Source organism: Mercenaria mercenaria, chromosome 3, assembly GCF_021730395.1.
Source record: "Mercenaria mercenaria strain notata chromosome 3, MADL_Memer_1, whole genome shotgun sequence".
Lineage (NCBI taxonomy): Eukaryota > Metazoa > Mollusca > Bivalvia > Venerida > Veneridae > Mercenaria > Mercenaria mercenaria.
The window spans coordinates 54,566,719-54,588,164 of NC_069363.1; the positions used below are offsets into that span (position 1 = coordinate 54,566,719).

The window sequence follows — 21,446 nt, forward strand, 5'->3', positions numbered from 1 at the left end:
CCTTAAAGTACAAGTTTGCAACAAAAAAGAGCTTGAACAAGATTTCTTTGGGTATAGAATCCTCTGTGGAACATGCAGAACAAAACTTTTATGGAATTGTTCACAATTAGTTGTTTTTTCCCAGAAAATGTTACCCTTTTGAACATACCATCGCTAAGTAGACTTGCAGAATGCTGTTTCTTGCTAGAAAATGCTTTTACTCTCTGAAACATATCATTGCTAAATAGTCTCACTATACTGCAAAATGCTGTATCTGACCAGAAATTGTTTCAAACTGTAGCCATAGTTGCTGGCTGAAACAGTGTTTCTGATCAGGTCCAGGAAATCAATGAAATATATAGTGTTGCTAAGTAGTATTGTTGTCAATAGAATTGCTGTTTCAAACAAGGACGTGCCACAGCCAGACAGAAACCACCAAAACCAACCGACTAGGAAACGCTTACAGTTATTAACTGGAACATATTATTGCTAAGTAGATTTGCTGACTGTACAATTGCTGACTGTACAATGCTGTTTGTACAATGCTGTTTCTGACTAGGAAACGCTAGCAGTTACCAACTAGAACATATTGTTGTTAAGTAGACTTGCTGACAGTACAATACTGATTCTGACTAAGAAATGCTAGCAGTTACTAACTGGAACATACAATTGGTAAGTAGACTTCCTGGCTGTACAGTGCTGTTTCTGACTAAGAAATGCTAGCAGTTACTAACTGGAACATGCAATTGGTAAGTAGACTTGTTGACCGTACAGTGCTGTTTCTGACTATAAAATGCTAGCAGTTACTAACTGGAGCTACAATATTAGTTAGTAGACTTGCTGACTGTACAGTGTTGTTTCTGACTATAAAACGCTTCCTGTTACTAACTGGAACATACAATTGGTATCATCACTTGCTGACTGTTTCAATCAATTTCCATTAGTGGGAACTGTGATACCAGCTTACATATAAAACCTTACCCAAAAATTTCCAAGACGAAAAAGGGGCATAATTTTGTAAAAAAAGTAAAATAGAGTTATAGAACCTGTGCAATGCAAGTCAGTTTATCAGAGTAAATAAGTGTGATTAGTTTAAATCCATTCCCACAAGTGATTACTGAGATACCAGCTTACATACAAAAACTTAACAAAATTGGGACGCCGACGCTGAAGCACAAGTGAGTTCAATAGCTCTACAATATCTATTCTTTGAATAGTCAAGCTAAAAACTCAAAAGAAGATAGGAGTGAACACTTGTACTTCACAGTATAATAAAATGATTACAAAATGTGACTTGCACAGTTCATGGGACTTTAAATGAGTAGTATTAATTATTTAAAATACAATGCTGTAACCTATAAAGTTAAGTTTAATGTGCATTGGTTCAAGAGATAAGGCACGCACAAGATTGCATATACAGACTGTATGTATATAGTATATTAACAAAAAACAAAGTCCCATAACTGTGCAGTACTTTTTTCTTAAAGAACGTAACATGCACAATGCACAACTAGGGTTGGTACTGATCACTTGTGTGAAGTTTCATTAAATTGTGTGCATGGATTTAGGAGATTAGGCACGCTCAAGATTGCATATGCAGACTCTATGTATAGAGTATAGTAACACAAAACAAAGTCCCATAACTCTGCAAATATTTTTTTCATTAAATTGTGTCAAGGGGATGAGGAGAGTTGGTGCACACAAGATTGCATATGCAGACTCTATGTATATAGTATAGTAACAAAAAAACAAAGTCCCATAACTCTGCAAATATTTTTTTCTGAAAGAACCTAACATGCACCATGCACAACTCCTACTGTTACTGATCACTTGTGTGAAGTTTCATTAAATTGTGTCAAGGGGATGAGGAGAGTTGGTGCGCACAAGATTGCATATGCAGACTCTATGTATATAGTATAGAAACAAAAAACAAAGTCCCATAACTCTGCAAATATTTTTTTCTGAAAGAACCTAACATGCACCATGCACAACTCCTATCGTTACTGATCACTTGTGTGAAGTTTCATTAAATTGTGTCAAGGGGATGAGGAGAGTTGGTGCGCGCAAGATAGCATATGCAGACTCTATGTATATAGTATAAAAACAAAAAACAAAGTCCCATAACTCTGCAAATATTTTTTTCTGAAAGAATCTAACATGCACCATGCACAACTCCTACTGTTACTGATCACTTGTGTGAAGTTTCATTAAATTGTGTCAAGGGGATGAGGAGAGTTGGTGCACACAAGATTCTGTCTACATACAGACAACCTGAAACCAGTATATCCCCCTTACAACTTTGTTAAATTGTTCGGAAGGGTACAAAAAAGTGTTCTCTAGTATATAACATTTTATTTATGATTTGACTTCGTGAACTTGTTTTTGACCTCATTTAAGAAGTTATGTACTTACCTAGATTCCTAAAACTTAAAGAGAATCAGTATGGCAGTTTCATGAAAATCAGGATTTTATAATTTGCCCTAGTGACACAGATTATTCAGTTTGGAACTCGATCAGACAAAAAGTAAGGCTAGGTTTCATAAAGATCAGGTAGAAAATGTGGTCTATAGATCATTTACATGTCTTTTCTTTGATTTAACCTAGTGACCTAGTTTTTAAGCCTTGATAACAAAGATTCAAACTTGACCTAAATTTCAGATAAAAGCATTGTGAACTGGTATCACCTTGATCAAGTGGAAACTGTGGCCTCTACACTGTGAACAGTGTTTTTCTATGATTTGACCTAGTGACCTAGTTTTTTTTTAATCACAGATGACCCTACTTCAAAATGGAGCATTTTGACCATGTTTCATACAGATCCGATAGGAAGTATGGTGTATGTAGTGTTAATAAGCCTTTAAAGATGCCAAGTAAAATTAATAAAGTTTTCCTATCATTTTCCCTTGTGACCTAGTTTGACCTAGATTATGACCCCATTTCATTCAGTTTCAAACTTTATCTCCATATTATATGAATGAACAGGACAAAGTGATTTCTACAAAGCAATTTTCTGAAATAGCATCATTTTAGATTACTTTCAAAAAAGAATGACTTCATTGCACTCAGTTAGGATAATTACATTACAGCTTAATGTACATATTGTTCCCATGATGTGCATCACTCTAAAGATGTAATAAGAATGACAATATGAACTTTTGTTTTTAAATTGTGAAAATATATCATTTTCATTTATTTACAAAACATTTTTTTTCATGAAAATCCTGTTTAGTTATTAGAATGTTCACATTAAGAGATTCTGAAACATGCATAAGAACAAAATAACAAACATAGTTAAAACTGCATTTTTTTCATAAATGTTTTGCCAAATATCACTGCAATTTACAATTACAGATACTTTATCAAAATCTATCTCTAGTATAAATTCAAAACCTAGGACATCTAAAATTAAGAATGTCCAATCATTCTCACCTTTAACCTGCTGGTGGCAAGTGTTTCTGCCTTTGCGATCAATATCAGCCTGCACATCTATGCAGGTAGATCATGGTCTGCACTGTTCGCTATTTAGTCAATAAATTTTAAGTGAACATCCCTTTGAATAATAAGTTGTGCTGCCCAAACTGAGTGATGGACCAGACCATTTTAGAAATTTAGCAGGGTAAAGGTTAAAAACAAAAGCACCGCCTTGCGGGTGCTGACACACATCTGATTTTTTTGTATAATAGAAAATTTACCTACCCATGATTTTCTAAGTCCAAAAAGGGCCATAATTCTTGCAAAAAGCAGGATGAAGTTACATTTCTTGATGTACAGAGTCAGCTTATGATGGTGAACAACTGTTGCAAGTTTCAAAGCAATAGCTTTGATAGTTAAGGAGAAAAGTTTACCTAAACATAAAACTTAACCAATAAATCTGATATTTTCTAAGTCCAAAAGGGGCCATAATTCTTGCAAAAAGCAGGACAGAGTTATGTTTCTTGCTGTACATGGTCAGCTTATGATGGTGAACAAGTGTTGCAAGTTTTAAAGCAATAGCTTTGATAGTTTACCTAAACATAAACCTTAACCAAGAAATCTGATTTTCTAAGTCCAAAAGGGGCAATAATTCTTGTAAAAATCAGGATGAGTCACGTGTTTTGACGTACAGGGTCAGCTTATGATGGTGAACAAGTGTTGCAAGTTTCAAAGCAACAGCTTTGATAGTTTAGGAGAAAAGCTGACCTAAACATAAATCTGATATTTTCTAAGTCCAAAATAACTGGTCTTTTTTTTTCTTCAAAAAATCAGATGAGCTAATAATGCATAATATCACTGGTATGATCTAGCATGTTAATTGTATTAAACAGAAAACCAACAATAACCAGTTTTAGTGAAACAAACATTAACTACTATAACAAAAAAATCTACGTTTAAAACATTTATTCTAGAGAAATTCTAGTAAACAATTCAAAACTGCTTGTAGAAGCCATTTTACTTTTTCTAGCTTGATCAAAAGTCAATTTGAGTAATATTTTTGTTGACTCTTTCAACAAGTTTTGGATCTTGTTCAACTCGAGCTTTCTTCCAAAACTTGAACTGCCTCTTCCTTTGTGTTTGTACTGCAGGCTGGGTGCTGGACTCTGGGACATCAACCTTCAAGCACATAATAAGACAAGCATGTAACAGTAAAGGTATAGGTGCTTATTCTATTGAATGGTTTATCTGTACATTTCAACACAACATATTAATTACTTTCCCTACATAAGGTACAAGATATAAATTGACCACATGATGTTTGGTTATCAAAGAGAGAAGTAACATTGCATCTGAACATAACCTACTTTGCATTTGAACATTACACTTCCAGTAAGCTGTCAGATCAGTTGAAAATATTTTCATGTGAAGCTTTCGCAGTACATGTGAAGAAAATAGTAACTGAATGAAACTGCCAAAAATTCAAACATTTGGTTTGACTATGAACAAGAGCTGTTAGTAAATCACATATGTCCCACTGATGGCTTGTCACAGGAAAGTGGGTAGGTAATTTTCAGTTAATGGACAGAAACTGTTTTTTGCCTTGAGGTTACCGTGACCTAAAATCAATGGACTAATATACGGACCATAGGCAATCATCCTACGAAGATTTAAGTCTTTACCCCTATGAATGCTTCAGATAAGGATTAGTGACCATTTTCAGTTAACCCTTACACTGCTAAATTTCTATAATGAACTTGTCCATCTTTCAATTTGGACAGTACCATTAACTATTAAAAGGGGTGCTTACCAAAAGATACTGACTGAATGGCGAACACTGCAGATCTTAATCAGACTGCATGGATGTGCAGGCTGATCATGATCTACACTGGTCGCAAAGGCAGAATCAGTTGTGTCCGGCATGATAAGGGTTAAAAGGTCACAGTGGTTTTGAACTTTGACAAATTGACCCCTAAGTCAATAGGGTCATCTAATGAACATTAAGTCTGGCACCCACAGAACCAAGCTATCTACAGTTACTATTCAGAAATCTTTTTAAGTCTCAAAGTAAATATGACCTTGACTTCTGACCAGCTGACTGAAAAAATAGGGGTCATCTATTGATAAATGGCAATCACCCTATGAGGTTTTACTTCTGTAGGCCGAAGTGTTTTTTGGTTACTAATTTAAAACCCATTTACAATTTCAAGGTCGCTAACTTTGTCACTCTGACCCCAAGACTAGCAAGATTTCAAATCTATCAGTAGGACAGAAGTAGTCCTGACAAACTTTGTGAAAAATGGCCAGTGGGGCCATAGCTCCACCAAAAACTGACATTCAATAAAAAAATAACCTACACATGCAAAACTAGTGTTTAAGTACTGAACCTTCAGATACACTTCAGTTGAAATCCAACCAATGTTTCTAGGCTTGGACGTTTATGGTTTAGTGCTGTTTTACAACTGTATTTCAGTTATAATTAACTGTGGGCAGTTAACCTAACGAGAGTTCCTGGATTCTGTTCCAGTACTAACTTGTTCTCCACAAGTAACTGCCAATTTTTCAACATAAATCTGAGGTGGAGGACAAATGATTTCAGACACGAAGTCTTTCATCATATCTTCACAGAGAACATAATTATGCCTCACACAGAGATGGACCTCTGGGACCCCATGATCCACAAACCTGCACTCTCCCTTAATTGAGCTAAGTGGGCTGGCAATATGAGTAGTCCTAAATAAAGCTGGTGACAGACGGCTGGACAGACAGACAGACAATCAATATATCTCCATACTCCTAGCGTAATTCAATCTATGTATAATTAAAGTAAATTACCTGTGCAAGATCAAGGTGTGGTTTAGTCTCGCAGATCAAAGCCAGCATGAGTACTATCCAAATCACAACAACAATACAGACAGCCCCTGCTGCCACTAGGTCTGAGGACTCCTGATAGTACCCTAGAACTACAGTCAAACCCACACCTTGAACACAGCAAACCACTATGTTGGAAACAACCTGGAAATGACACAGTTAAGATTCTGTTAGTTAAAGTTACACTTGGCATAACTTTGATAACCTATAAAAATACATTTTTTTTCAGAAATACTCTTGAAAAAAATCAATGCTCCACCTGTAACTTTAATTTCTTTTGTAATTATAAACTTTCTTACAAAATATAAGTTAAGCATGATAATGAAAATGTTCATTGATTTTGTGTCTGTCCAGTTTTACACGCTGAAGCAAAACATTACAGTAGCTGTACTATATTTTAAGCAGCAGATGACAATTTACATGAAGGAATGCAGTTTACTTCTGTGAATTACCGTAAGGACATTTTTATAAAGGGTTAATTAGTGTTACCTATAACAATAAATACAGTTGTTCATAATTTTACAGTATCTCATTTTCACAAATGAAATTCTCTGCTGACAAAAGTAATCAAAATGAACCGTTAGCAGAAAAAGTTAACATATGAGCACTGTTGCGTGAAAAACAACACTACAGTTTTGTGACCGGCAATACCGGTAAATGATAAATGCACATCCATACAGTACTGTTTGTTTATCCCAACATCCATATAATGTTCATTCATCATTCCCTGCACTTGTTTTTTATGCCACTGATAAGCAAACAGTGTGGATCCAGATCAGATTGTACAGACTTCATTGGTTTCAGAGACTTTTAAAGAAATCACGATTCTGATATATTTTCTGAGACAATGAAGAGGAATAATTTTGTGAAATTAAAGGTAAGAGTTATGGAACTTAATACGTAAACTTATATTATGATCTTAAAGGTTTAATTGTGTGAAATTTCAAACAAATGCATGAATAAGTTTCAGAAATATTGATGGTAATGCCAATTTTTTCAAAGAACATTTTCAATGTGGAAATGGAGAATAATTACGTCAAAACAAAATTTAAAGTTATAGGACCTGCTAAATGAACTAAAAGACTAAAGATTCTTACAACCTGTTTTGTAGTTCCAGAGCAATATCTTCAAAAGTCAAGAAGGGGAATAATGGAACTTGATTATGCAAATTTACATTGATCTCAAATTTTGTGTAAAAGTTCAATCAAATGTATGAATATGTTTCAGAAACATTTTAAGGAAATGTTCATTTTGGGAAAGAGTTATGAGCCCTGGTATGTGAACATGTCTTATGATCCTACAAGCATACTGTAAATTTCAAAATAATATCTGTATCAGTTCCATAGATGGGATAGGACAGAAAAAGATGGGACAGGAAAAATTGATTCCTATATAGCCCCCTCCTCAAAAAGAGGCCTGTGTGGTACTGAGCCCAAAAGCAACAGCTGTATGCCTCAAGTCATACTTAGTGGCGTGTAAAGTTTGAAGACTGTAGCAAATACATGTACTAGCTATTATACTTTATGACTTCATGTAAAGTTTGAAGACTGTAGCAAATACTAGCTATTATACTTTATGACTTCATGTAAAGTTTGAAGACTGTAGCAAATACTAGCTATTATACTTTATGACTTCATGTAAAGTTTGAAGACTGTAGCAAATACTAGCTATTATACTTTATGACTTCATGTAAAGTTTGAAGACTGTAGCAAATACTATCTATTATACTTTATGACTTCATGTAAAGTTTGAAGACTGTAGCAAATACTAGCTATTATACTTTATGACTTCATGTAAAGTTTGAAGACTGTAGCAAATACTAGCAATTATACTTTATGACTTCATGTAAAGTTTGAAGACTGTAGCAATACTATCTATTATACTTTATGACTTCATGTAAAGTTTGAAGACTGTAGCAAATACTAGCTATTATACTTTATGACTTCATGTAAAGTTTGAAAGCTGCAGCTATAATATGTTAAAACTGGAGTCCGCAACTGAAAAATGTTGACAGATGGACGAGACATATATATAAACATAATTTTTCGCACTTTTTAGAAAATAGCTATTAAATCATGCGGAGTTGCCAAACAAAAACAAGAGCTGTCCATAAGACAGCACACACGACTTTTCTCAGTTCTTGACTCTGAATTAGAGCTTTGCCAGTAAAAACTTTAACAAAATAATTCTAAGTTAAAAAGGGGCATAACTCTGTCAAAATTCAAACCAGTGTTATGGGGATTGTTTCTCCTGGTAAAGACTTTGATAGTAAAAAACTATTTTAAGTTTCAAGTCAAAAGCTTTGATAGTAACAGAGATATTTGACTTTATCAAAAACTTTAACCAAAGAATTCGAAGTTAAAAAGAGGCATAACTCTGTCAAACTTCAAATAAGAGTTTTTGGGATTGTTTCTCTTGGTGTAGACTTTGATAGTAAATAACTATTTTAAGTTTCAAGTCAATAGCTTTGACTTTATCAAAAACTTTAACCAACGGCGACCCTGATGCCGGGGTGAGTGCAATAGTTCTACTTTTTCTCTAAAAGTCGAGCTAAAAATGCCATATTACAACTTTTCAAAGGTATTTTCAAAGCACTGACCTCCAGAACATAGGACAACGAAAAAAGAGGAAGTTTTTAGATATAAGAAAATCATTGCTATGTTTCTTAAGGCTTCAAAACTTAGTTATAATGACTGATAATATATGTTATGGAAACAAATAAGAATTTGTTCTTTTTTCTAATTTTTCCATTCAAAACTGAGAAGTGTTTGTAATGGGGTACCGCAGCTAAACTAAGCAGCCTTAATTATAATGTTTTATATTCAACGAAGGTCAAGTACATATTCCTCCATGGCGTATTTGTCAAGAATGCAGAAAATGTTTTATTGCCGTGGTGGCCTGGGTTGGATTCCCAACTCAGATATGTTCATTTTTAAGACAGTTTAGAAACAAAAACTCATGTTTAAATGTGCATAATAAAACCAAACCAATTTCAAAACAAGATCATTTTTAGCCAAAATATGGAGGTTAGTGCTTTTAAATAGCATTCAGAGAGCAGTGTTTATAATGCCACACCTTTCATTCTGTCATCTGCTGGTTTGATTTATAACAGTACATGCTTATATCACCATGTCATGTTGAATTAAAAATTATTCTTGCTTTGTATACTCAAATAACTGTTATGTACAAGTTTTTAGTTTATAAGGTATGTTCTGTTCAAAAAAAAAAAAAAAAGAGTAAAACTGAACATATAACTTAACTAAACAAAACTGGTTTATACCTCAAAAAATATGTGAACATTCAAATTAGGATGAACCCAGTAGCATGACCTGTACAAAATATAGATGTTCATTTTGTTCTGTTGTGTACTGTATATATAGCTTGGTAGCAAATCAAATTGAAAATTTTGACAGCAAAATTTAATGCAGTTTTAAAGAAACATTTCCAGCATTTCTGGGAATGTTTTCATACTTGGGAGAATGCACAAGTAGTTATAATATAATTTTGTACAAAACTCAGAATCCAATCTATTTCATTACCCAAAAACACAATATGTTCATTACCAGACATAGAATAATACACCATAACATATGGGTTACAAAATAGTCTAGATAGTTAATATACTGTAAAATCATTAATATTTAAAAGGACTAATTTTTGTAGATTTCAGAACTGAATCAATCCTGGAAATTAAAAGAAAAAGTAAAATTCCCATTAACCCTTACCCTGCTAAATTTCTAAAATGGACTGGTCCATCATTCAATTTGGGCAGCACTACTTATTATTCAAAGGGTTGTTAACTGAAAATTTACTTGCTGAATAGCGTGATCAGCTTGCATGGATGTGCAGGCAGATCTTGGTCTGCACTGGTCGCATTCAAGGCAAATCACATGCCGCCAGCAGGCTAAGTGTTAATATCATGTGCGAAAGTTGAAATCCGCGAGTTTATATCCCCATAAAATAGTGGCTTTACCAAAACCATGAAATTTCATGCCCAAATAATTAATTGATTCCACAGTATGAGAAAGTATGAAATTCATGACACAGTATAAGTTACTTATTTTGACAAAATACCATGATGATAGTGGTACAATGTTATAACAATTTGAAGTTGTCCAGGTTCTGCATTTCTAATTTCTGTAACATATTCCTATTCAAAGACAGCTTGAAATAAAGGTAAAACAGGGTTTCATTTAAAGTAGTAATTTGAATGACATCTGTTTTTTTAACTTAAAAGATGTTGAAGAGAATATGTGTAAATGTTCAAATAACAAACTAAAGCTATCACTAAAGGTGATTAATATCCCAAGACCCTGCTATGATACAGGGGAAAGTAAAATGTATTGATTGTAACCATTGTCCTTCAACTCACTCTGACCTTGAACCTAGTGACCTGGGTTGCACAGTCTGCATAATATTTTGATGACGTTAACAAAAATTGTCAGTTGAATAAATATCCTTCCAGTGGTTAGGAAGATATGCAGCAGAAACAAATTTGATATTTAACTTCTACTTGTGACCTTGACCTTCGACCTAGTGACCTGGTATTATGTATTCCCTACAGAAACACAAGTTTACTCAGTGGGTTCTTATACTAGACTGTTTTAACAGAGTAAATATCTACACCAATAATTATCAGGTTGTGCACATACAGCAGACATGAAGTAAAGCTATCTGACCTCTTGATCTTCAAGTGTGACCTTGACCTTAGACCTAATGACCTTGACCTTAGAGCTAGTGACCTGGGTTGTCCATTCTGCTTGTCATCTTGATGAGCTTAATTAATACAAATTACTGATGGATGAATGGACCGACGGTCAAACGGACATGCGTGACTCCAATATGGCCTGGAGATATGTTAATTTTTTTAAAAAATCACCAGCATTTCGTTGTCTTACCTGTAAGGTCTTAGCACTATAATAGCCAACAAGTAGCATGCAGACATTCCAAGCTGTATAACTGTCTGTATAAAACCACTGGAATTAAAGACATAAGACAATAGGGCTATTCATGTCTGTTACCACAGTATACTGGAGATTTAATGATAGTACCGTTTACTATATAATTATGATGTGAAATATGAAAGTTTCATTGAGTTAGTGAGAAAACTATGCATGTTATATTTAAATTAAGTTCCTACACATAAAAACAAATTTACTTTTAGATGTACATAAAACAACAGAAATGTGTCATACTTGACATGGGTGCTCAAAATATGATCTAACTACCGGTATATGATATATACTAAAGTATTGAAAGGCTACAACTATAAGAATTATGTCCCCTTAACAATATTTTCTTATGGTATTTCTGCATATCAGGAATCAGGTAAAATCTTAAGAAAGCTTCTTTCCTGATGATGCATAAGTAAGGTGACACATACAATTTTTTGGACATAAATTAAATGTCTGAGATGACAAAATTTGTAAACTTTATTTGAAAAACATGCACTGTTAAAGAGGGTGCTTAAAATACTTGCAAGAAATCACCTGAATGGATACGCTTCTGTAACAATGATTGAAACAAGCTTCCTTAGCAGGGGTATAGCCTCCCAGTAACAGTATCTGTCCTTGTAAGCCTCATACAATGGACTGTGAATACAACAATAAACTGATGTTAGACTCCCAATAACAGTATCTATCCTTGTAAGCCTCATACAATGGACTGTAAATACAACAATAAACTGATGTTAGACTCCCAATAACAGTATCTATCCTTGTAAGCCTCATACAATGGACTGTGAATACAACAATTAACTGATGTTAGACTCCCAATAACACTATCTATCCTTGTAAGCCTCATACAATGGACTGTAAATACGACAATAAACCGATGTTAGACTCCCAATAACATTATCTATCCTTGTAAGCCTCATACAATGGACTGTGAATACGACAATTAACCGATGCTAGACTTCCAATAACAGTATCTATCCTTGTAAGCCTCATACAATGGACTGTGAATACGACAATAAACCGATGTTAGACTCCCAATAACAGTATCTGTCCTTGTAAGCCTCGTACAATGGACTGTGAATACGACAATAAACCGATGTTAGACTCCCAATAACAGTATCTGTCCTTGTAAGCCTCGTACAATGGACTGTAAATACAACAATTAACCGAAGTTAGACTCCCAATAACAGTATCTATCCTTGTAAGCCTCGTACAATGGACTGTGAATACGACAATAAACCGATGTTAGACTCCCAATAACAGTATCTATCCTTGTAAGCCTCGTACAATGGACTGTGAATACGACAATAAACCGATGTTAGACTCCCAATAACAGTATCTATCCTTGTAAGCCTCGTACAATGGACTGTGAATACGACAATAAACCGATGCTAGACTCCCAATAACAGTATCTATCCTTGTAAGCCTCGTACAATGGACTGTGAATACGACAATAAAACCGATGCTAGACTCCCATAACAGCATCTATCCTTGTAAGCCTCGTACAATGGACTGTGAATACGACAATAAACCGATGCTAGACTCCCAATAACAGCATCTATCCTTGTAAGCCTCATACAATGGACTGTGAATACGACAATAAACCGATGCTAGACTCCCAATAACAGCATCTACCCTTGTAAGCCTCATACAATGGACTGTGAATACGACAATAAACCGATGCTAGACTCCCAATAACAGCATCTACCCTTGTAAGCCTCGTACAATGGACTGTGAATACGACAATAAACCGATGCTAGACTCCCAATAACAGCATCTACCCTTGTAAGCCTCGTACAATGGACTGTGAATACGACAATAAACCGATGCTAGACTCCCAATAACAGCATCTATCCTTGTAAGCCTCGTACAATGGGCTGTGAATACGACAATAAACCGATGCTAGACTCCCAATAACAGCATCTATCCTTGTAAGCCTCGTACAATGGGCTGTGAATACGACAATAAACCGATGCTAGACTCCCAATAACAGCATCTATCCTTGTAAGCCTCGTACAATGGGCTGTGAATACGACAATAAAACCGATGCTAGACTCCCAATAACAGCATCTATCCTTGTAAGCCTCGTACAATGGGCTGTGAATACGACAATAAACCGATGCTAGACTCCCAATAACAGCATCTATCCTTGTAAGCCTCGTACAATGGGCTGTGAATACGACAATAAACCGATGCTAGACTCCCAATAACAGCATCTATCCTTGTAAGCCTCGTACAATGGGCTGTGAATACGACAATAAACCGATGCTAGACTCCCAATAACAGCATCTATCCTTGTAAGCCTCGTACAATGGGCTGTAAATACGACAATAAACCGATGCTAGCCTCCCAATAACAGCATCTATCCTTGTAAGCCTCGTACAATGGGCTGTAAATACGACAATAAACCGATGCTAGCCTCCCAATAACAGCATCTATCCTTGTAAGCCTCGTACAATGGACTGTAAATACGACAATAAACCGATGTTAGCCTCCCAATAACAGCATCTATCCTTGTAAGCCTCGTACAATGGACTGTAAATACGACAATAAACCGATGTTAGCCTCCCAATAACAGCATCTATCCTTGTAAGCCTCGTACAATGGACTGTAAATACGACAATAAACCGATGTTAGCCTCCCAATAACAGCATCTATCCTTGTAAGCCTCGTACAATGGACTGTAAATACGACAATAAACCGATGTTTAAGCCTCCCAATAACAGCATCTATCCTTGTAAGCCTCGTACAATGGACTGTAAATACGACAATAAACCGATGTTTAAGCCTCCCAATAACAGCATCTATCCTTGTAAGCCTCGTACAATGGACTGTAAATACGACAATAAACCGATGTTAGCCTCCCAATAACAGCATCTATCCTTGTAAGCCTCGTACAATGGACTGTAAATACGACAATAAACCGATGTTAGCCTCCCAATAACAGCATCTATCCTTGTAAGCCTCGTACAATGGACTGTAAATACGACAATAAACCGATGTTAGCCTCCCAATAACAGCATCTATCCTTGTAAGCCTCGTACAATGGACTGTCAATACGACAATAAACCGATGTTAGCCTCCAAATAACAGCATCTATCCTTGTAAGCATCGTACAATGGACTGTCAATACGACAATAAACCGATGTTAGCCTCCCAATAACAGCATCTATCCTTGTAAGCCTCGTACAATGGACTGTCAATACGACAATAAACCGATGTTAGCCTCCCAATAACAGCATCTATCCTTGTAAGCCTCGTACAATGGACTGTAAATACGACAATAAACCGATGTTAGCCACCCAATAACAGCATCTATCCTTGTAAGCCTCGTACAATGGACTGTAAATACGACAATAAACCGATGTTAGACTCCCAATAACAGCATCTATCCTTGTAAGCCTCGTACAATGGACTGTAAATACGACAATAAACCGATGTTAGCCTCCCAATAACAGCATCTGTTAGAAACATAAATGTAGTTTCTAATATTTATTGTATCTGACGCTATTTATTTGACGTCTGTTTGGCGTCTTCAGCCACGTGATAATTTGCGGCGTTCATTGACGTCAACGTCATACTTGTTTATACTTCCGCCCAGACTTTGAAACGTTAACTGAACTGAACGTTAACTGTGGACATTAATTATTCTGATGAGACTTGATGAGGAAGAGACCAAATTCGGTAACTAAATACTGTTAATTTATTCAAAGCGTAATTATTGAACTCGAAGTTATGATATTGAATTTGTTAAATAACATAAAATGAATATATAGACTTTAAATTTTATTTTCTGAATGATTGGATAGTGCAAGCTTTGTTGATGTGAAGTATGTTCAAAAGTACATCTGTTGTTTATATGAGTATATGTATAATTGGTGAGCGTTGTATGAATGTTGTTTGTATGTTTTTATTTGCAGAGAATCGCTATATCTAGAGAAATAAAAGAGTAAAGGCGCATCTCTCGTTTAGTCACTGAGTTGATCCAAGTCCCAGAAGAATTCTCGAATAGTCGAATAATCGAATGCTCGAATCCAGCGGTTGATGTAGATCCACTGAAGAAACAGTGACGATACCATTGGATACAAGATGACAGACTCTGAAAATAAAACCTTTCAAGGACTTAAGCGGTCAAGGTCAGCACAATGTGCGCAACTGACGAAACTGTATAAGGAGTTGGAGCAATACATGATTTCTCATGATAATGATGATCTTGTTGAAAACTTGTATGTGAAACTGTGCGATAAATTCAACGCTTTCAAGAACATACATTTAGAGTGCCTAGACTTATGTGACGAACCCGCCGATTGTGAAAATCTAGAACAATCCTATGAGTGTTATCATAATAATTTCACAGAGTTTCAGGAGAGATATGAACAATGGAAGTCATCGAACCAGTATAATGAAAATGACGAAATTTGTAGCAATGCGTCATCAACGTGTAAAACGAAACTTGCGAGTTCCAAAGCTAAACGTTTGATTGCTGAGCAAAAGTTAAATTCTCTTAGAAAAAAACACGAGCTTGAACTGGCGCGCAAAGAAATAGAAATTAAACAGCAAGAACTTGAATATCAGTGTGAATTAGAGCAAGCGCGTATTGAAGAATCGGTCTGGCACGAGGCATTGGAGGAAGAAACTGGTGAGCATGTGCAAGATTCGTCATATGTGAAGCAGACGACAGTAAATGATTTCACTTCCGGTCATGAACAGTCTGATAAGAACATAAGAAGTGCACACGACGACTGTGTAATTATAAATACACCTAACAACACTCATTTGGTAACGGAGCAACGTAAGAATGGATCAATGAATCAGAATGCACATCCATCTGAGAATGTAGTCACGAGCGTTTTGAGAAATACAGACACTAATGTTTTGAGAAATACAGACACTAGCATAGAATCAGCTTTTCAGTTGCTGGCAAATACGTTACAAGAAGGATTCAACTTACCAAAGCCGGAGCTCCTGAGATTCAGCGGTTCAACATTGGAATACTGCAAATTTGTGAATAACTTTGAAACAAACATTGACTGTAAAGTTCGTGACGACAGGTTACGACTTAGTTACTTGATACAATACTGTGACGGAGAGGCAAAGAGTGCAATAGAAGACTGTGTACTACTGAGTCCAAGTGAAGGTTATAAACGAGCAAGAGACATTTTGTACTCACGGTACGGTAGGCCACATAACATTGCTAGAACTTATGTAGATAAAATTGTTAATGGTCATTCCTTAAAGGCATCTGACACTAATGGTCTTTCAGATTTAGCACTTGAGATGAGAAAATGTGAAATTACTTTGTCTCAGTTAGGATTTAAGTCAGATATAGATAACACAGACAACTTACGTCGCATTGTTAGACGTTTGCCTATGCACGTCCGCGGTAAATGGGTAGATATTGCACACTCAATTACTGAGTCTGGTAGGGAACCGGGCTTTTCAGATCTAGTGAAATTTGTAGAAGAAAAGGCTCGAATCGCCACTTCCCTATATGGCCTTGACCTTGCAAATGAGAAGAGTCATGGTAAGATTGTTGAAGATCGAACCTTTAAGTCAAAGCCAAGTCCTGCACCTCGTAGAAATAATGCTGTCAGTTTTGCTACGAATAGTGCAGTAAACAATCCTATGTATAAGCCGTCACGTAAGTGCTATTGTTGTTCAGGTAGTTGTAAAGATTTAGCTTCATGTACGAAATTTACAGCCATGAATTTAAATGACAGGGAACAGTTTGTAAAAAAGAACAGACTTTGTTTCAATTGTTTAAAGGGCAAACATTTTTCTAACGTTTGTAGAAAACCTACTGGGTGCAATGTAACAGAATGTAAATCTAGACACCACTTTCTTTTACATAGTTGGGTAGATAGTAAATCTGATCACACAGATCAACAATCCGTCGTAAATTGCGCAACTAAAAGCGGATCTTATGTGAAGAACTGTTTAGGTATAATACCTGTACTTGTTAGAGGTAAAAGTGGGACGTACTGCAAGACTTATGCTCTGCTTGACGAGGGAGCTGACCAAACATTATGTGATGAACGCTTGTTGAAAACGCTGAACCTACCCTCTAAACCTGTGACGTTCAAGATGTCTACAGCAAGCTCTTCCGGTATTATCGTCGAAGGACAGGAAGTTGAGCTGCACGTGCAACCGGCGTCAGGTGGTAACGACGTTACGTTGAGAAAAGTTTGGTCAGTGAAATCTCTTCCAGTATCAACTAGATCTGCTGCGAAAAACGCTGACATCCGAGATCTACCATATTTATCTAAGATAGAAACCCCTGAAATCGACTCTAGCTCTGTGATGCTTCTTATTGGAACAGATGCACCACAGGCACATATACCCTTAGAAGTGCGTTCAGGCCGCCATGATCAACCCTACGCCATTAAAACTCAACTAGGCTGGGCAGTGCGTGGACCTGTTACAGACACTACAACACAGAAATCAGCTAATGTAAATTTTCAGCAGTCAGCTGATGTATTGTTACAACAACAACTTGAGAAAATGTGGACTACGGACTTTGATGACAAAGTGAAAGTAGAAAGAATATCAATGTCTCTAGAAGACAAGAAAGCTTTAAACACTATGAACTCTTCGTTGAGATATGAAAATGGACATTACAAACTGAAATTACCATGGCGTGACGAGAAAGCAGTAATGCCTAACAACTTGACTCTTGCGCATGCGCGACTCGAACATTTGAAGAGGAAGTTAGCACGAGATCAAGAGCTGCATAAAATGCACACAGCATCAGTAACTGACTATATCCAGAAAGGACATGCACAGGAAGTAACACACATTGAATCTGATAGTAACCGCGTGTGGTACTTACCCCATCATCCTGTGACGAATCCTAATAAGCCCGGAAAAGTGAGAGTTGTATTTGACTGTGCCGCCAAATACAAAGGAATTTCCCTAAATAGTCAACTTCTACAAGGACCCGACTTTATGAACAGCTTGGTTGGCGTTTTAATCAGATTTCGTCAAGAGCCCGTTGCTATAGCAGCCGACATCGAGGCTATGTTTCATCAGGTCCGTGTCGAAGATTTAGATTGTGATGCCCTACGGTTTCTATGGTGGCCTGAAGGGGACATGACTCAACAACCTAGATGCTATAAGATGCTGGTACACCTATTTGGTGCGACCTCATCCCAAGTTGCACAGCATATGCATTAATACGAACAGCGTCGGATAACGCGCATATGTATAAACCAGAGGTAGTCAACACCGTTAAAAGGAACTTTTACGTTGACGACTGCTTAAAATCAGTTTCTTCTGATGAGAAAGCAATCGAGTTAGCCGCAGACTTGCAGTCATTGTTAAGGAGAGGAGGATTTCGTCTGACGAAATGGCTTAGCAATAAGAGAGATGTCGTTGAATCTATCCCAGAGTCAGAACGAGCGCGATCTATAATGAATCTTAGCAAGAGTGACAGTTCGCCAGTAGATCGTGCCCTCGGTGTTCAGTGGAATGTAGAAAAAGATGAACTCAAATTTAAAGTGCAATTAAGTGAAAAACCAATAACAAGACGCGGCATCCTTTCCATCGTCAGTTCCATATTTGATCCCCTTGGACTGGTAGCACCAGTAACTCTACGTGCAAAGGCTATAGTACAAAACCTATATAGACAGAAGCTTTCATGGGACGATCCTATCCCTGAAAAAGATACGTACGAGTGGAAACAATGGTTAGATACTCTTCCATATTTAGAATCTGTCTCTGTGAGAAGATGTTTTAAACCACAGGACTTTGGAACCTTAAAGAATGCCCAGCTACATGTATTCTGCGACGGTTCTCAACTTGGTTACGGCGCATGCGTGTACTTGAGATTAAAAGATGAAAAGAACCTGATTTCATGCTCTCTGGTTGCTGGAAAATCACGACTAGCGCCAATAAAACAGACATCTATTCCAAGACTTGAACTTTCAGGAGCAGTTGTCGCTTCCCGGCTTTATACGCTAGTAGCAGACGAACTAGAAATAAACATTGACAGTGTGACATTCTGGACAGATTCTATGATTGTCCTTGGATATATTAAAAACGAAACCCGGAGATTCAAAACCTTTGTTGGAAATAGGGTAAGTGAAATTCATGATGTGACGTCACGAGACCAATGGAGACACGTAGATACGGCTTCCAATCCAGCAGACGTCGCTTCTAGAGGAATGCATGCCAGTGATTTTAAGACAATGAAATTTTGGATGCATGGACCTGAATTCCTTCAAAAAGATGAAAGCCATTGGCCAAGCCACCTAACTAAACCTGAATTAGACGACGACACTGAGCTGAAAAAAGAGGTTGTCGTCAACACAACTAGTGCAGTTGAATCCATTCAAAGTATAATAGATAGATACTCCAGTTGGACGAAGCTGAGAAGGGCCGTTGCTTGGTTACTAAGATATAAGGTATACTGCAGACGTAAACACTTAAACCACACCTTGGGACTGAGTGAAGGTGACTTAAGCACCAATGAACTCAACATGGCGGAACATACCATATTAGCGTTGGTTCAACGTACGTCGTTTACCGATGAGAGAATATGTCTACAAAATGGGAATTCTGTAAGAAAAGACAGTTGTTTAGCATCTTTGAACCCGATTATACACCATGATCTGATCAGAGTACAAGGACGCTTACAATGCGAATATCCAAGTAAATATCCAGTCGTACTACCTAGCAAACACCATGTAACAAAACTAATAATAAAACATATCCACGAACATAATGGTCACGTTGGAAAAGAGCATGTACTTTCTATGTCACGTGAGAAATATTGGATTCTACACGGACCTAGCGCAGTGAAGAGTATTTTGAGAGGTTGCATCCCATGCAGACGACAACATACACCGTTAATGACCCAACAGATGGCGCCCTTGCTTGACGAGCAGACGACACCGGATATGCCACCATTTTCCCATATTGGAATCGATTATTTCGGACCATTTATTGTGAAGACAGCTCGTGCACGAGAAAAGCGTTATGGTTGTATTTTCACGTGCCTAACGTCGCGTGCGGTACATTTTGAAATTGCTCACAGTCTATCTACTGATTCCTTCATATCTGCCTTTCAACGCTTTCAAAGTCGACGTGGACGTCCACGGAAAGTCTTCAGTGATAATGGAACCAATCTTGTTGGAGGTGAAACTGAACTACGAAAATCATTGCAGCTATGGAACCAGTCCAAACTCAGTGGATTTTTTGCTCAGAACGACATTGAATGGCATTTCAACCCTCCGAACGCAAGCCATATGGGAGGAGCATGGGAACGTTTAATTCGTTCTACTAGAGTTATATTGAAATCTCTCGTCCGAGAACAACTAGTTAACGACGAGCAGCTGCTTACATTAATGGCTGAAACAGAGAAAATACTAAATGACAGACCTTTGACACCCGTTAGCAGTGATCCCAGAGACCCACCAGCATTAACGCCGAGTATGCTACTGCTAATGAAATCAAACCAGTGCTTACCTGTTGGTATCTTTAAGAAGCAAGATATATATGCAAAACGGTGGTGGAGACAAGTGCAGTATCTCGCAGATGTATTTTGGAAACGATGGTTGAGAGAATACTTACCACTACTTCAGAAACGTCAGAAATGGCAACGTAAAACTGTAAACCTGAAGAAAGATGATGTAGTTCTTGTTGCCGTTGACAACGTTCCCAGAGGACAGTGGCCACTAGCCCGAGTGGTTGACGTGAATCTTGGTAGAGATGGCCTAGTTAGAAGCTGTGTGATCAGAACTAAATCAGGTCAATTGATTAGGCCAGTTACTAAACTGTGTCTTCTTGAGGCTTCAATGTAAATTTGATCCTAACTTTTTTCGAAGCTAAATAATAATTATAACAAACAAGTAAGAGCCAAGTTTTGTTGTACAAATTGTTATAAATGCGCTACTTAGGAATTGTCTTTATGAAGCGTAGATAATTGTTTTTGGTTAGATTTCGCGCACCTTGCATAGATTAACTAATTACGTGAAATATGTCATCAACTTAAGAATTATTGATTATTGATAAAGCATGGAAGTGTAATTTTTTGAAAAGTTTATTTGTTATGAAATGTATGTAATTTCATAGTGGGGACTGTTAGAAACATAAATGTAGTTTCTAATATTTATTGTATCTGACGCTATTTATTTGACGTCTGTTTGGCGTCTTCAGCCACGTGATAATTTGCGGCGTTCATTGACGTCAACGTCATACTTGTTTATACTTCCGCCCAGACTTTGAAACGTT

General features: G+C 36.8%; 1 protein-coding gene across 7 annotated transcripts in view; it reads right to left on the reverse strand.

Moving 5' to 3' along the window:
* Window positions 1-3,265: 3,265 nt before the first annotated feature.
* Window positions 3,266-21,446, reverse strand: part of LOC123524713 (uncharacterized) — a 59,968-nt gene continuing 41,787 nt past the window's right edge. For 6 of the 7 annotated variants that reach the window (XM_045303128.2, XM_053538539.1, XM_053538540.1 and 3 more), the window contains 5 exons: window positions 11,751-11,852; window positions 11,160-11,237; window positions 9,542-9,590; window positions 6,226-6,405; window positions 3,266-4,569 (listed from right to left, as the gene is read on the reverse strand). In XM_045303128.2, coding sequence (XP_045159063.2) covers window positions 4,426-4,569; window positions 6,226-6,405; window positions 9,542-9,590; window positions 11,160-11,237; window positions 11,751-11,852 — 553 coding nt within the window. In that variant the 3' untranslated portion in view covers window positions 3,266-4,425. Of the gene's footprint in view, window positions 4,570-6,225; window positions 6,406-9,541; window positions 9,591-11,159; window positions 11,238-11,750; window positions 11,853-21,446 lie in introns of those variants that run through there. The other variant, XM_053538543.1, reaches the window with a different exon arrangement.